This window comes from Cotesia glomerata, linkage group LG4 (genome assembly GCF_020080835.1).
Source record: "Cotesia glomerata isolate CgM1 linkage group LG4, MPM_Cglom_v2.3, whole genome shotgun sequence".
Classification (NCBI taxonomy): Eukaryota; Metazoa; Arthropoda; class Insecta; order Hymenoptera; family Braconidae; genus Cotesia; species Cotesia glomerata.
In genome coordinates, this window is record NC_058161.1 from 224,785 (window position 1) to 241,844 (window position 17,060).

The following is a 17,060-nucleotide window of genomic DNA, read 5'->3' on the forward strand; positions in this document are numbered from 1 at the left end:
TTGTTTTCTTTCTTATTGAAAGATAATTTTTATTTAAAAAAATAGGGTGTGGTACTTAAGAATTTTTTTTTCTTTTTTCTTTAGAGGTGCTACCGCATCATGGTTTCTCAAATAAAACACTAAAAAGTCAATAGACTTGTAGGAAATCCCCATGTGGTTCAATTTAACCGGCAGTAAACTAATAGATATATAGATATATATTTATATATAAAATATAAGTAAAAGTATATATTTCAGTGGATTAAAATGAAAAGGCGTATATTTGGGTCAGTAACAGAAAGTGAATGCAATTTCCGTTGAGACACTCATGAGCCAAGAGTATAATAAAACATGTGAATGTCAAACCTTGACTTTGAATATAATATCAAATGCATATCACTCAAGCTAATTACACTTAACTCTAATGACTGTAATTTTAAGAGGAAAATTTAAGGTGTATTAATTATGTAAAAATGGGTGAACTGAGTGGAGGAGAGTGGGTGTTGGTTGACTTTGTTAAAGTAGTAGTGACATTTATAAAATTAATCTTTTGATCTGTGGGTATTAAGTATGCAGGAGAGACAAGGGCGCGTGGCTGGAATACATATTAAATGACTTTCGAGGTCGCGATCTAAATAATACAGTACGTCGATCAGGGAGTCAAGTGTAACTGAACTTTGGTGAGAGTTTTTTTTTTTTACCCGGGAAGAAGTGAGCACGTACACCGTACAATTTTCACGTCTACCTGTCGACTTTCCAACGTTAAATATTAGGTGACGTGCCACTCTTAATTACATCGACATCATCGCCCCTAATATAGTCATACTCGTAAAGTGTTTACCAAAAAACAAAAATAAAAAAAAAACGAAAACAAGCAAGTACTTAATTTAATGTTTCTTTATTTTTTTTTTTTTTTTTTTTTAGTATAAATAAATAAAAATAAAAACTATTTACAAAAGTAGTTTGATAACAATAATAGTGAGATAATCACCAAATTTGAGCGGATTTTATTACAGAGTAGGATGGGGCTGCCAAAGACGGCTTTTGTATTACATAGGGAACACTCGGGTAGTAGACCGGGAAGACTGGTTTTACGGGTTTTAAAATTACAGGGCTGACAGGAGCTGTCTGGACTCCGAGGACGGGTTGGACTGGATGGACTGGATGGACGGTTTGAATTGGGTGAATGGGCTGCGGCTGTGGCTGTGGATGAGGAAGTGGTTGGAGTTGAGGATGAGGATCAAGCGCTGGATAATGTCCACCAGTCCCATAAACTGGATGCAGAGACGGGAAAGAAGGCTTTGTGTTCGCAGGCGTCAGAGGCTTGTTATTACTGGGAATTGGAAGAGAGAAGTGAGTGGGCGAGTCGATCTGTCCCGGAGCGTTTGATCCAAAGAAAGTCGGCAAACTGGTACCGGTCACAAAGTTTGTCCCTCCAATTACCGGCGTGAGTCCCCCCGCGTACTGAGGAAACGGAAACGCGGCAGGTATTCCAAACGACGTGGGAACAGAGTTTCCTTGATTGGTATTTTGAGTTTCCAGGGCTGGCTGGTCACTTGCAGTCGGAGGCCCATAAGCAGATTGCCCGATAATAAGTCCCTTATTACTTTGGGTGTCTAAGTTTGAAAAAAAGTGTCCTTGTTCTGTGGCGTATCTCTGAGAGTCATGGACAGTAGCCAGTTGCTGACGAAGCTCCGCTATAAGTTGGTCCTTTTCCAGCGACTGGATCTGCTGGAGAGACCGGTAGGGCTCTAGAGTACCGGAAGCATATGAGGGCAGAGCTTCCGATTGGTGAGACCGCGAGCTTATGGTTGGATTCTGCTCCGGAAGAGGCTCGTAGTTTTGATTGGTCGCCGGCGCTTTGTACAGTTGCGAAATCGCGGGTGCGTTCTGCCTCAAAAATTGGGCTGCGTCTGAAATTTGGCTGCTCAAATTTGGAGGATTTTGCAAGAGTTGTTGGCTCTGGAAATTCTGAGACTGCTGGAAGTAAGTCGCAGGATGCGTCGGAAGCTTCTGATTCTTCGGGGGTAGATAGTTCGCGGAAGTTGCCTTGAAAGGTTCCTCGTTCTGGCTGGCGATGGGGCTGGGCTTCGTGAACTCGACGATTTTTAACGGATCCGGAGTCTGGTATTGCGGATTCGGTCGGTTTGAATTAACATTTTGGTACTTGTTTTTCGAGGGAGAGTAAGCCGGACTCTTAGGTGGGCCGTAGGTCATAAAAGGTCGCACCACGTGGCCGGGTCTTTTATTTTTGATGTTTTTAATCCTGGAGGGAAAAGACGGACGAGGTCGCGAGTATAAATATCCAGATTCTCTTTTCTGGAGATTTCCCGCACTGTTATCCTCGGTTTGGTCTATTAAATCGATATCATCGCTTCTGGCACTTATGGTTTTATTTTCGGCGGCAAATGTCACTGCAACCAACCCCAAGACTATCTGCAAGTGAATTATTTATCAGAATTATTTATAATATATATTACAAGGGGTGTTTAATGCACGGTCTTACCAGAAGCTTCATTTTAAAGACACTTTAAATAGCCACCACTGAATTTATTTAAAACTTTTAACTAAAACTTGGTGTACTGACACTCTGGGTGATGACGTGAAACTAATTATTGTTTGCTGATGAACAATTCCACGGTGACTAAATTGAACCGGTGATGCCGGCACATATATAAATACTGTTGGGTCACGACCATCCTCGAATTACAATAGACTTTCTTAACTCTGTTTGTCGCTTTCATCAATACAACTAACTCTTGAGCAATACTCTGTTACCGTTTGACACTTGTTACAATGTTACATCTATCTATTGTTATATCGATAAGCAATTCGGAAATCTCGAAGGAGAATCCCGATCATCTTTTCAAAGTTTAACTCGAACTTCTTGACGTTATATTTTTATTCAATCAGAGATCTGAGAACTATTTATTTTATTTTTTATCTATCAGCTACAAGGAAATATATATTTTATTGAATTAGCATAAATATAAATTCGAGGAATAAGTAAGAGAGGTGTCCATGTACGTAATCATATATTTTATTTGTGTAAATAAGAATGGTTAAATTCAACTCACGGTAACTTACAGTGAAAGTAATTTAAAAAAAAAAAAAAAAAAAAAAAAAAAAAAAATATATAAAATTCTAAAATCGAGATTTTTATTGTGTAATATTTTTAAAAGAAATTTATTTTATTAATTTTTTTATTTATTTATTATTAAGGTCAGTAATTTAGGTCATCGCGTGTCATCATTTTTGTTTCTCCAAATTAATTTATAATTATTCGGTTAAATATTTTTATTCATAAACTTGACTTTTATGAACTTGAATAATTTAAATTAAAAATTTTTATTATCAAGTAAAACTCATAATTTCGGATGTATAAACAAATTAACGTGGATTAAGTGAATTTTTATTTAAATTGATTGATTGCTCGCCGAAGCTGAGGTAATTTATTGAGATTATATTGGGTATAACTTTTTTTTTTTTTTGGGAATTAAAAATGCCGATTAGAGAAAAGAAAGTAACAGAGTTGTAAATATATATTAAGCAACCACAAATATTGGCATTAATCCAACTAAACCACGGGGTCTCTGTTTATCAACGTAATATTAACTCTATTCCTGATGTAATCTTACCAAACGGTAAATACAAATACACCGAGTGTTAGAAATTCGGCAAACAGAAGATATAATTGCCTCGTTAAATAACGATTACTATTATTTTTAATGATGTACAAACAACAAATTTCCGAAAGTTACTCTTGAAAAAAAGAAAAAAAAAAAAAAGCATATAGTTGAACAATTTCTAGAGCACGCCGGTTAATTAATACCGAGTGCAGACAGTAGATGCTCAAAAGTGTTATTGCGACACTTTCTAGCTCCTTTTTTGATATAATAATCTATTGAACTTATTCACTTGTTTATTATATATATTTTTATTCATTTTGTTTCCGAGCGTACTTTTTAGGTTTAATGCGACTATAATAATGTGTTAATTTTTATTTATAAAAGGATTATAAGAAAGTTTTTAAAATATGTCTGAGGCTCTCAAGTATGCTCCTACATTGAGATGCATTTCAGATAAATCTTTCATTGGAGTAATAATCATGCTAATGCTTTGCGGTAAGTGCCGTGAAAAATAAACAATAAAATATTAAAAATAACACAACGTTGTACTGCATAGTTATAATTATAAATTTATAATAGATAATATTTAATATATATATATATCGTATCCTATCGTATTTTATCCATGCCGTCTGCCGCTCTTGCTGCTTTCATTTTTAACATAAGCGCTTTTCTGGATTTCTCTGTACGCAATTGCGAAAGTGAATTCAATTTTATTAACAACTGACACTTGAGATACTTTCGACAAAAAAAAAAAAAATTGTTTTTAACTATCTCTATCGCATATCGAGCCACGGGTTTTTCATCTGTTATGCAGATAAATTCTCTGACCATTTCATGCCGGTGAATATCGCATCTCTATAATTCCAAAAAGGCATACATGGAATTATCGGCTTTTTTGGTTTTAATAAATTCACATTTACTTCTCTATAAATAATTTATATTTGTATCATTTTTTAATTTTCATTTTACGGTAATCCATCTAAAAAATTAATTCTTTCTGGTTTTATGAACAAATGTCGATGAGTTAAAACTCAATAAAAAGATTTTAGCCTTAAAATATTCAGATTGCATAATGAAAATCTTAATTATAAATTTAATAGAAAATTTTATGGGGCATTAAGAGCTTCTGCGATAAAGAGAGATAATTTTAAAAGGTATATATGCTCATTAATAATGTTTATAAATGTACTTGAGAATTTTTCTAAGTAAATTAATAAATGTTCAGTAAAAAAAAAAAAAAAAAAAAAATAGATGTAATCTTTTAAAAGCGAGAGTAAATAAATTTAAAAATTCCATTTAAGCGGTGACTTTTCAGATAAATTGTTTACATTTTCAGTGATTGGTTTATTAAACGCCAGAGAGATTATTAAGTGTAAAACCCTAGAAAATTCGAACAAAAAAGTGTGTAACCATCCGTCCAGGCCATTCAAAGACACATGCTGTTATAATTTTGAAATGGACTATTATTACTGTTGCCCGGTTATTGAATTCCGACGGTGGTAAGATAATAATTTAATATAAAAAAAAATCAATTTAAATAATTTTATAATTTATTGAATGAGTAATCCGATTTCCTGACATCTGTATATATTTAAAAAAAATAGATTGACATCATCAGATTATCGGTTTTTTCATTCAATGGAATTTTTATTGATTTAATCCATAAATAAAATTTAAATAATTAATACCTTGTAAAGATTACTGATAAATATTGTTTGCTTTAAAGGGAATATGGAAAACGCTTCAGCGGATTAATAGCTGCTGTTATTTTAATAATTGTCTTTATATTATTTCTCTGTCTTTTTTGTACAAAGTGTCCTCTAGGTAAATTAATTCACAGAAGACGTCAAGGTTAATTGTATTTAATTATAAAAAATAATTTATTTTATTTGAATAAATGAATTAATTTATTTAATTTATAATTTTTAGGTGACCAACAGGCGGAAGCTGCGCAAGTTTAAATCCCAGCCAAGTGACCTGAAATAAAATTTTGTTATTATAAAATTGCCAATTGAGTTTAAATTATCAATAAATTAAATTGAAATTTTATCAGATAGAGCTAATACATAAATGTTTTTATCATTCATGAAAGATTCAGTGCGTAAATTCATCACATGAAAAAGCTCGTACAATTATAGACTGACTAATTAGAATAAAAAATATTTACCATGGGTGAGCCGGATTATTATTGGAATAGCTCGTCAATTGGATCAACACCTGAAATAATTTTCCAATATTGAGAATCTAGTAGCTTAATTTACAATAATAACAAATATATATTTAAATTTAGTCAGTGGTAGTGACGTTAAAATTATTAATATCATCAAGTATTCAATCCCTTGGATATGCATCATTGATTTATCCATTTAATAGATTATTAAAGCTAGTGCTTGATTTATTGAATATCAACGTACCTCAGTATAGGTGCCAGGGATTTAATTAATAATTTAGGGCTCCTATCCGTTGGCATGAGCGAGATTGTTCTGGAACATAAACAGATACTTTTGTTAATTATTTATTTACAAAAAAAGTATCATGACTTTAAAAGAGTTATTTTAGTCAGATAGGAGCGAAAGACATTGCTTAGTAATACATCAATATATTAATCAGCTGAACTATGAAGTCATCATTCTATTTATTTAGCTAACTAAATATTTAATGTACCAAAGTTATAAATTACCTTTTGACTTTTGAATTCTCTTCAAATTGATCTCGTGGTTCTTTATTAGATCTGGGGAGAAAATAGACAACACATTAGAAATTCATTCGGGTAGATTATAAATAACTTCTAGTTTTTTTATTGATTATCAGATAGGAGCGAAAGACATTGCTTAGTAATACATCAATGTTTTAAATCAGCTGAACTATGAAGTCATCATTATAAATTAAAGCAATATTTTTTAATTAAATCATTTCAATTTACCTCTCTGCAGTTTCACCTTTCCAGACGGCTTTTCATTAAACCCACAGTAGTTCTGTAAGCAAATAAATAATTTATTAGTCACTGTTTTGATAAGAAACAAAATTAATATTGTACGATAAAAATCATCAGATAGGAGCGAAAGACATTGCTAAGTAATACATCAATGTTAATTAAATCAGCTGAACTATGAAATCATCATTGAATTTTATCGATAAAATTTTTTTAATCAATAAGAAAGTTAACTTACTCATGCTTCAAGGCTTCCTGAATTTTGCTTGGACAAAAATCCTGGGAACGTCTACTTTTTCCTTGACATTAACAGTGCGCCTGTGGACGTACTCGCAGGTGATGGTCTCGAATCCGGCGGATTCGAAGATCTTCTGGAGTTCTTCAACGGAAAAGTAGTAACTCCTGGTTCCATCTTGCCGCATGTAGAAATTTTCAGCGATTTTGTGTCCTGGCTTGAATCTCAGCTGAGCCATGTCGTAGAGGCCATAGTCACGGAACAGCAGGACTCCATTTTTGGCCATACATTTGAATAAATTATCAGCGACTCTGTAAAATAAGTACATTAATTAATTAATAAATAAATTTGATGAAAAATAATTTAGCAGATATTTTCAAAATTTTTTTAACAAATAAATTATGGGAAAAAAAATTAACATGTAGCAATTTTAAATAATAAAAAATATCGACGTTCTAATTAGTAAATTGTCTAACTGCATTTTAGAGAGTCTTCCATTTTGTACGAAAAAAACAATTAGTTGAAAATTTATTATCACTTTAAAAAACCATTTAATGTCGTTAATATCTAATAAAGGTATAATATTTTGGTTTAAATCATTCAAATAATTTATAATTGCTTGACAAATTGCTAATTAGACCGTCGATATATTTTAAAAATAATTTTCCAGAACAAATTTGTTGGTTAAAAAAAAATCAAAAAATTGCTGTGACTGCTAACTTTAATGTTATTTAAATTTTTAAATAATTAATATAATAATAATAATAAAATTACATGTGAAATTTATCCGGATGAATTGCGGATAGGACAAATATAAGTGTAATAACATCCACGTGTTGATCGACCTGATAAAAACAATTATCCGTGGTAATATCAGTTTGAAAGGCTTTTATTTTATTCTCATCGTAGAGGGAATGACTCTAGAAGAATAAGAATTTAAATTAAAATTTTTCCCCCCCGAGTTAAATGGAGGTTTAATTAACGAAAGTGTACCTTGACAAAATCAATAGCTCGCGGTGATAAATCGCAGACATAAATACGCTTAAAATTTAATCCATCCTCCAACAAGGGGTAAATTAAATTCCCAACCCCGCAGCCGACTTCGAATATTGATCCGCCTCGGTTCGCCAATTCCTCGAATTCACGTGTCGTCCAGTGTCGGTCTTTGAAGAACCGCGTGTCGTTTCTCTTGTAAAACAGGTCCCAGTATTTTTTCGCGTCCTTTTCCAGCAATAATGCACGATTTTCCGGCACCAATCGAGAATTTTGAGCACGAATTTTATCTAATTCTTCTGGAGTCAACTGCTTGGCCACGTGGCCGGAGGTTATGTCCGAACTCGAGTCTTCCATTTTAATTATTTTAATTCTATCGATTTTATGAAATATTAATTCTTAATTAAATATTCAAATGTTTAGTACGGAGCAAATTTACTCGGAGAGTATTGATCGCGAATTAAACTTATAAATAATTAATATTGAAGGGTTAATTTTAGAGAAGCCAAGTAGTTTATCGGTACTCACCTCTGCGAATCTCGATGTGAAATGGCCGAGGCAAAGCGCACGCTCCAGAGACTTCGGTTCGTCAATCGGAAAGCGACGATCATGCACGAAGTCCAAAGAATTGTTAATAATTGAGGCACAGTTCTGACAGATGGCGCAAAGTGTCTTGTTTTATTAAACTCGTTTACCACGCAGACTGGTGTTTTTTTATTGAAATTATTCTTACATTATAATTTCAATCTTTCGGGTAAATTTACATACATAAATATTATTACCATAATGAAATAATAATATATATTTTTTAAAAATAATTTAGCTTCTCTTAATAATAAATTAAATAACAAACTTAATTTATTATCATTTTGTTTCATTCATTTTGTTAATTATTAATGCTGTATAAAATAATATATTGATGTTATATTATAGAAATGTCAATTTCAATTATCATTCAACCGGTAAGCATTGGAAATTCACCGAATAATAATAATTGTTATTCCATTGTACTAAACAGGGCTATTTAAACTATATAATATTGATTCAATAGACAACTTTTCATTTCGTATATTTAATCATAATAATTTCAACCTGGATATGTAATTAATTTTCACTAATTAGCAATTAAATAAACTATTGATGGAAATTTATGATTAAAGTTTAGATAATACATGTATGCAAAATTTATAATATAAACTCTGTGTAATAAATATGATTCGATTTTTTGATAACGATTTATATGTATATATATATTTTTTTTTTTAAGACTTTGACTGACTATAAGCCATTTTAAAGGAAAAATGGCATTAAGAACTATCTACTGGCTTGAAGTAATATCTCGAGAGACGAGCGTATTTTTTACCCAAGGGAAATATTTTTATATCTTTAGATATATTACGATAAACTATAGGTGATGAAAAATTTCATGCTTATGACGGTTATAAATGAATTACAATTATTTGTTGGCTTCAAAAAAAGGTAACAACATTTTTTACGATTTTTGATAAAACTTCAATTTTTGATCCACGATAATATATTTTATTACCTAAAAAAGAAGATTAATCTCTCAAGTACTTTTTATTAAGGCCATAAATGATATATACTCGGTAGTTAATTTAAAAGAAAAAAAAAAAAAAAAAAAAAAAATAAAATAAAATAAAACTCTGTAAAGTATCCAGATAATAAAAATAAGTAAATTTTAAAAATAGTTTGAAAGAGATAATCGGGAGTTAAAGTATGTATTGAATATTCAAGTGTTGATCGAATCTAAATCTATTTGAACAACTAAATCTATTGAATATCCCCATAGACCGTGTATAATACTATACACTATGAATCAGAATCAGAATTGAAATCGGTCGATGAAAATTTTCGCCTTTCATCCTTCAATCTGAACATCCACGAGGCTCTGTTCTCTCCAGGATTGGCGCGGGGTCACCAGCTCACTCGAAAACTCACCCAATATCGCTCACTCACATCGAGTACACTCGTTCCAAAAAAATAAGCTCATAACACCAGAACACACCTGAATTTCCAACAATTCCAATTGATAGCGAATCCACCAAACAAGCTTAAACCTTTCACGACGTCTGCTCCGATTTTTATAAACTTTTTTTTCTCTTCTTTTTAATAAAAATCTCTGACGCGTTTTATTAAAATTTATAATAATTATCTACCGGGATGATGTTCAGAGAATAATAATGCACGAGGATTATAATTATTGATAAAATCGATCACGTTTTTACTGGTCGATGGATTATTTACTGTATTTTATTCAGTAAATTAAATTTTCCAGCAAACAAAGGGAAGTAATTTAACAGAGATTAACATACGATATTCTCAAATTTTAATTTATTATTATTAATATAAAATTTACTAATAACTCGGCATTACTCTCGTAATAATTTATATTTCAATAACGATAAAAGGGTAAGAAAGCTAATTTTTATGCGACTCCACGTCTTGAAATAAATATCGACATACAAAGTAGAGCAACTCGGATATTAGGTATACCGTTTATTTATCTTTTTTTTCTCAATCCGAAGACAAGAGGAAGAAATAAAAAAAATGAATTAATAAAATTGTATTGCAGACAAAGATTGAATCCGTAAAAGCCGATCGCTGGATTTAAAAGTATTAAAATATTGCGAATAAACTTTCACTAAATTACTTTTCAAATAATAACAATAAAATTTATAATATTAAAAATGTTTAATCCCTTGTTATAATTTTAATACTCGGGTTATAGGGACTGACGTATTGACAACCTTTTATTTTAAATTGTACTATGAGTGTCATTAAACTTTATATTGGAAATTTTCGAGCTTCTTAACTTTAATATTACAGTTGAAAATGCCTCTAGTAAATTATTAATTTTTTAAGTACTCACATTGGCAATTAAAACTTAAAAATATATATATATATATACGAGTGATAAATTTTGATCTAGATAAGCATATCACTATTTATTTCTCGAAAGAGAGGGCATTGTTTATATGACGAGTGCCGACATTTCACAGCCGAGACAAAGCCAATTGTCTTTTCCGTATTTCTCTGGCAATAATAAACAGTATCAAACTTTGTCAAACAATAAACGTTAATAATTGGGATGCATTGACGCGCTAATTAAATAAATGAGTTTTTATTATCAGCGAAAGCCAGGCGAACTTTTAATTGCCGACGATCACGTTTCATACAGAAAAATAATTTCCGCATTTGTTAATTTAATTGATGTTTCGAATATCCTTAAGCTTTTTATTTAATTTAATTCACTGACAGCGGAGGATTTTTATCAGCTGCAAATAAATAAACAATGATAACAATAGTACGTAGATTAAAATAGATTATATTTATTTAGTTGAGAATGAGAAAGTCATTTGAGTGAGAAAAAAAAATTTTTAATTATCTTCTGCGATCGCCGTGATCATTTCCATTGCTATTATGAACGTGAGCATGGAAACCGGTATCATCTGCATGGTACTTGACAGTCCGGATATTACCACCGGGTTCTTGAACGGTGTACTCACCCGACACTTCGTTCCCTATTTTATGAATAGAAAAGTTAATAAAATAAAAAAGAAAAATAATTAAAAAACGAACCGTCGCGGTGCTCCTTTTGCCCGTGAAAATCGTTAGTGTGTTGATCTTTGACTCCGTAAGCGAACTCGTAGTGAGGATGCGCAACAGAGTCCTCGTGATGGTGTCCATGCTTGTCAACCCACTTTATCTCCTGGTCATCGCCGATTACCGGGCCATGGAAGTGCTGAAAAGAGTGCGCGTGTCCCTCGGCCCTCACAGCGACGCAAACCGCTGATAAAATTAATAATCCAAAAAGTCTGAATGCCATTTTTTATTTTTTTTTTTTTTTTTGGTTTAGCTTTTATTCTATTTTACTTTATGAAAACTTTGGAGACTCTGGGTCGATACTGAATTAGATTTTTAGCTCGCGGGCTTATATACTCGGGTTCTTTGTGTTACACCGAATAAAACGGTCTAACGGATTAAAAAGTTACTCGCTCGAGTGCGTATTGGTCAAGTTCCATCGTCTAATGAATTTCGTTCTCAACAAAAAATTCAATTTCACTGAATTACTCTCTTCGTGTTTGTTTTCGTCATCATTGTTTTCGTCATCATCGACAACAACTGAACTGACACGCTTCTCGCGCCAATCCCTCGCACATCAATCTTACAAAATTCATTTTTAGTCGTTGGGACTAACTTTTGGAACTCTTTACCACCAACTATTACTTCGTCGACGTCTTTGAATGTGTTTAAAACTGCTTGTTATAATTATTTGATGGCAATTGAGCGTGCTGAAGTGGCTAGAGAGACATATTGATATAACCTAGTGCAATTGCCATTTTATCTTCTATTCTTCTTTTGTTTTTTCTTGTTATTATTTAGTTTATTTGCATTGACGTTGAGAGACCATATAAAAGAACATTATATTCTCTTACAATCAACTACTTATTGTAAATTATATTTTTCATTTATCTAAACATTATACACTCTGTATATTTTTGTATCTGCTCTAGGCCGTTAGAGGATTTTATCCTACGGCTTCTTAAATGAATTACATTACATTACATTAAATGGATCAACCTGTAATATTACTCAAGAAAATTTAAGAAACTTTATCTCTTTTCACGTTTACATAATTTTTATTAAAGAAATTATTATTAATCAATAAATAATATTTTTTAAAAATAAAATTGTTTGCTTATTAAACAATAATTTAAATTAAAAACTAAAGCCCTATTGACTGGTGAAGTCGTATAATAGTTTAGGGTTTTACATTTCTGGTTTTAGACAGACTTTATTAAAGTTTTTGGTAGGATTCACCGTGTTCGGAGGTTCAGCTTACACGAGTATTTTTTTTTTCACAGAATATTATATTTTATAATAATTAAAAGAAATATATGTATTATATAAGAATATATATTTTCTGGTCTTTTATTTATAAATTTATGATATAACGAGGTGGATTTTCTGGTGGTAGCTCGGAGGATGATGGGCGAGCGTGAGCATGTGCAAGTACAAGAAAACCCACTTGACGAAAACTATAATAAAGTCACACGAACGTGCCTTCTGAGCTTAGTTCCATTTTAAATGCTGAGGGTGTGCTGGAGGTATCATGGGAACAAAATTTACTCACATACCCACGTATATATGCCTCTTAAATAAAAGATTTTTCACTCATGTTAATTTTATTCCGGATTGGACCTCGACAGAAGTGCCGGGATTTTTTTTCCCTAACCCAAAATAATGATGATAATAATAATGATACACAATATTTCCATTTATATGTATAATTTCCGGCGGTAAAAAGTTTAAATGTACTTTGTTATTTGACTCGCGTATCAAATATTTCTTCACCACTTGAATTTTAATCGAAAATTTTTCTCCCAAAAATTTTTTTTTTAATTTTTTATCAACAGCAAACAAAAAAACACACAATAATAAAGATAACCAATCAGGATAATAATTATTCTTCAAGTCGTTATTCATATCCCAGGGTGGATAGTAATCCACTGGAGATAAAAATGAGACAAAGAACCCAAAGGATTATTAATAATATAACATAAATAACAGTAAAAAATAATAACAATGATAATGACACTAGAAATAATAAGACTGAGAAGGGCAAAAAATAAAAATAAGGATTGGGTTTTTTTCCGAGACAATCCCCGGGGCATAAAAGTATGAATAGTTCCTAAGAGGCCGGTGATAATGCGACGGAAACTCCTTGTCATCTTACCGAAAAAAAAAAAAAAAAAAAAAAAAAAAAAAAAAAAAAAAAAAACAGACCTAGGTGATCGAGTGCGACTGCTCGAAATAAAAATTTATCTTTATTATTTGAAAGTGGGTGTCTTTCGGAATAAAACAGCCAAGATATTAGTCGCGGCTCTCCAGTAAATCAACAAACTGTTCGAAACGTAAAAGCAAACGCCAACGTAAACGCTAACGCACCGAGCAGAGGAAAGAACCGTGACAAGGGTGAGTATCAATTACACGGAGTCGACACCTCCTTCCCCCTAACCGAGGAGTTTCGGGAAATTCATGTAGTAAGTCAACCCGAGACACCAAACTCCGGTTGAACAATGCCTGGAGGTCGCCCGTTCTCTCGTTCTCTGTGCTTTAATTTGCATATGAATTGAGGAGTGGAAATCTCTCTAGAAACTCGCCGGCGCTGAGGATGCTACCGACCAACGTCCCTGTTCTCTATTCCCGGTAGCAATCATGATAGTACACTGCCGCCGAGCCGAGTCGAGGATAGTTCGAATTACTCCTCCCCTATACTACTACTAAAGGCACTGTTTTAACAGAATTCGACACTCCCTTTCGAAAATCCTCCAACTAGAAGCTGCGTCCTTAAATTACGAGTTAATTAAAGCGCAATTACAATTCGCACTGGCTTATACCTCCTGGATGTTAGCTGCTGGCTGCTGGCTGCTGGATGCTTCCTGCGCTTTCGGGTCCATGGACTACCAAGACAGACTGGATTAGATTTGCATCTGAATTTCCTCCCGCAACATTTGGAATTTCAGGAGCAACTTGATCGTGACCCAGATTATCACCCGCCCGCCTAACCTGACAAACAAAACTATTTGTCTAATGTAATGTTGATGCAGAAGTATGCCCGTAAAGTTACTGAAAATTTATCTAAAGATGTACTGCGACATATCATCCAGGCTTGGGGATTCCAACCACTGTCGTAAAGTACCTTATATTATTATTTTTTTTATCACCAACAAAAAAGCTCTCAGTGGTTTATCATGCGCATACGCTAGTATCACAAAATACCAAGCCTCTTTTATTTATATTAGCCAAAGCCCAACTTGTACATAGTTAATTCGATAATAATAATAAATGTCTGCCGCCCGAGATTTGTTGCAGTATGCTAATTTTTTCGATCTGTCCCCTGGGAATATTATTATTCTATTTTCCATTTACATTTTTCTCCTCCCCCGTCTATTATACATACATACATACAGGTATTATATAGCTAGTATATGGATCTGTCTTGTTGTTATTTTCCTCCTCCTCCTCCTCCTTCTCCTTCTCCGTCCTGCATTACAAGGACCCGCTGACGTTGACGTTGAAAAGTTATGTATAAGAAAAAATAAAAAATATCTGTAAAATGACTAGCCGGACGGAAAGATTGTAGACTGTAGAGCGGAGGATTGAAATTAAGCTTGGTATTTTATTTTCCTTAGGTTAGCTCGCTCGGCCTTTGGCGTCTGCCAGCGGCTTCGCAGGTGCATTAGTTTTTGTAATGGAGTAAAATGCACCAGTACCTTCTCCCTTGTATCTTGTCTCTTGTCTGGGAGATTTTTCACCAGGAAAGTGGACTCGATGTAGTAGTACATCGTGAAATATTGGAACCTGGGGACACCGGCAAAGGACACAAGGCTGCTAATCCGGGCAAACATTATTACACTGCATAATTTATTACTGTAATCCACGATTCAGATACTCGGGCGCTCCTGGAGGAAAGCTGTACCAAGTCACCTGGTTTTAACAGCTTCGTTACTTTTTTTTCTACTTTGTTTATTCTTTTTTAAAGCAAACATTTAACAATAAACTCCCGGCTCCTGTTCGTAAACTTGGATAACTCTAATTAAATCACTGACGCTGTTTTTTCGTTATCATAACTCACATTTGTTGTGAATTAAAACTCAACTCAAGTTAAACACTCTCAGATTCATTTTTAAAAATTTTTTCTAGGTAATTTAATTTATATTCTGCTTAATTTTCATCTATATTAATAAACGAGACATTTTTTTTTATTGACTAAATTATTAACATCATTATTTTCATCATTTATGAACAAATCAATAAAGCTTTGTAATTAATACTCTCAATCCACTTCAATATATTTAATCAACACTATTCATTTGATGAACGTGCTAAATTAAATAACCATTTAATATAAATTTATTAAAATTAGCACCATTTGTTTGTTTAACCTGGTCGTAAATTAAATAACGTTTAATTACTGTGTTTAATAAAAAATTAAAACAAAAACTTACACTTTTGGCGTTTGTCGGCATACATTGTAGATCATTTTACATATTTAAAAAAACAATCAAATAAAAGGTACGAAGCTGACAATTGATCCTCTGCATGCAAAGTACCTTTTCAAACTTTTCCAGTTTTTCTATAACGTTGAATATTCATTATCTAATGATTGGTCCATTACCATGACAATTCGACTGACTCATACACCTTTACTTGGTACAAAATTCACGCTCGCTTGTACAATAAGTTGTATGTCATATTGTAAAAAATAAAATCCTGAATATTAAAATCTGTAAAGAGGAAAATAAATATTTATGAGTATTATTTCCATTTGAAATTAAAACCCCCTCGAAAGTATCAAAGTACAAACAGAAAAGTTAATAAATCAAAGGTCGAGTCAATTAGTTGACAATAGTTGACAATAGTTAAGAGTACTGTAGGCCTGTGCTGGAAAGTTAAACGATTTAGATGATATAAAAAGTAAAGAGCAGACGTTACTGTTGCTGACATGATGCCGAGTAAGCTAAGCCAGGAGATTTTACAGCAATTTCACTCGCAACTCCCTCACGTGCCTTTTGTACGCGATTTAATCTACGCCCGACACCCTTTAACCACTTGGTTGTTCTCTTTACTCGCTCTGAACAGACTAAGTACTGTAGAGAGACTGTAGAGAGACTGCAGACAAGCCAAAGGATCTTTTAAATCGGAGATCTGGATGCAAAACATGTCTGCACTCGTTCCTTTATATTCTCCCTGCGCTCGTCCTTCCTCTCCTTTGTGTTTCTAAAATTATCCGAGAGTAATTATTCCGAAAACGTTTACCAGTTTCTCAAAATTCAGGATACACTGGCGTCAATCTTTGCGAGCGCTGGTTGCTAATTATTAATTAAAATTGCCTGATAATAATTTTTTTAGTAAAGAAACGATAAATAAATTTTTGGCTTTCAGCTTTATATTCAGATTATTATGATGAGGGCCTCGAGAATGCTCTTTCACTGGTAGGCGGGGTCTCTCACTCTCTCTCTCTCTCTCTCCCACGGGAAAGATCTTATCCGTGAAGTGTAGAGAGTGCATCGTTTATGAATTCAGACGGCGGCACTTGCCAGCTACGCTAAATTTGTACCCTCGTTTGAGTTTCGGTCTCAAACTAAACTCCGTCCTTATGTACTCGAGTACACAGAGCACACACATGTAAACATAAAATTGTGTAGCTGAAATAGACGATAACCCACGTCGCACTGCTAGTTCTCGTTATATTTCCCTTTCC

At 32.9% G+C, this 17,060-nt stretch overlaps 3 protein-coding genes and 3 non-coding genes across 8 annotated transcripts; all 6 read right to left on the reverse strand.

Annotated features, from left to right (window-relative positions):
• Positions 1-945: 945 nt before the first annotated feature.
• Positions 946-2,838, reverse strand: LOC123262621. Its single transcript, XM_044724897.1, has 2 exons — positions 2,486-2,838; positions 946-2,415 (listed from the first exon to the last, which is right to left on the reverse strand). Exons 1-2 carry the CDS (start codon positions 2,495-2,497, stop codon positions 967-969), a joined length of 1,461 nt encoding a protein of 486 aa, XP_044580832.1. The 5' UTR covers positions 2,498-2,838; the 3' UTR covers positions 946-966.
• Positions 2,839-5,375: 2,537 nt separating this feature from the next.
• On the reverse strand, positions 5,376-8,321 carry LOC123262622 (tRNA N(3)-methylcytidine methyltransferase METTL6). Of its 3 annotated transcripts, none has more exons than XM_044724900.1 (9): positions 8,300-8,321; positions 7,772-8,144; positions 7,553-7,698; positions 6,788-7,089; positions 6,551-6,586; positions 6,292-6,342; positions 6,026-6,094; positions 5,779-5,828; positions 5,376-5,588 (listed from the first exon to the last, which is right to left on the reverse strand). In XM_044724900.1, exons 2-4 carry the CDS (start codon positions 8,126-8,128, stop codon positions 6,789-6,791), a joined length of 804 nt encoding a protein of 267 aa, XP_044580835.1. In that variant the 5' UTR covers positions 8,129-8,144; positions 8,300-8,321; the 3' UTR covers positions 5,376-5,588; positions 5,779-5,828; positions 6,026-6,094; positions 6,292-6,342; positions 6,551-6,586; position 6,788. The 3 variants fall into 3 exon arrangements, with proteins under 3 accessions (XP_044580835.1, XP_044580833.1, XP_044580834.1); XM_044724898.1 differs by having other exon boundaries at positions 6,535-6,586; XM_044724899.1 differs by having other exon boundaries at positions 6,535-6,586; positions 6,782-7,089.
• LOC123264482 lies at positions 6,163-6,250 on the reverse strand. Its single transcript, XR_006509349.1, has one exon. It is a non-coding gene; the product is annotated as a small nucleolar RNA snR60/Z15/Z230/Z193/J17 (small nucleolar RNA).
• On the reverse strand, positions 6,412-6,500 carry LOC123264483. The gene has a single exon (XR_006509350.1). It is a non-coding gene; the product is annotated as a small nucleolar RNA snR60/Z15/Z230/Z193/J17 (small nucleolar RNA).
• Positions 6,652-6,741, reverse strand: LOC123264481. The gene has a single exon (XR_006509348.1). It is a non-coding gene; the product is annotated as a small nucleolar RNA snR60/Z15/Z230/Z193/J17 (small nucleolar RNA).
• A 2,784-nt stretch (positions 8,322-11,105) lies between the features above and the next one.
• On the reverse strand, positions 11,106-11,708 carry LOC123262623 (cuticle protein 8-like). The gene is made up of 2 exons (XM_044724901.1): positions 11,372-11,708; positions 11,106-11,313 (listed from the first exon to the last, which is right to left on the reverse strand). The coding sequence occupies exons 1-2, from the start codon at positions 11,616-11,618 to the stop codon at positions 11,174-11,176; spliced, it is 387 nt and encodes a 128-aa protein (XP_044580836.1). The 5' UTR covers positions 11,619-11,708; the 3' UTR covers positions 11,106-11,173.
• Positions 11,709-17,060: the final 5,352 nt, after the last annotated feature.

What these genes read in the sequence shown, in the direction of transcription:
- LOC123262622 (XM_044724900.1), bottom strand. Translation starts at nt 8,128, where the DNA reads ATGGAAGACTCGAGTTCGGACATAACCTCCGGCCACGTGGCCAAGCAG. An exon ending in GAGCTATTGATTTTGTCAAG is followed by an intron (nt 7,699 to 7,771) that starts GTACACTTTCGT and finishes TTATTCTTCTAG; the next exon opens with AGTCATTCCCTCTACGATGA. An exon ending in CATCCGGATAAATTTCACAT is followed by an intron (nt 7,090 to 7,552) that starts GTAATTTTATTA and finishes CTTATTTTACAG; the next exon opens with AGTCGCTGATAATTTATTCA.
- LOC123262623 (XM_044724901.1), bottom strand. Translation starts at nt 11,618, where the DNA reads ATGGCATTCAGACTTTTTGGATTATTAATTTTATCAGCGGTTTGCGTC. An exon ending in GCAAAAGGAGCACCGCGACG is followed by an intron (nt 11,314 to 11,371) that starts GTTCGTTTTTTA and finishes TTCATAAAATAG; the next exon opens with GGAACGAAGTGTCGGGTGAG.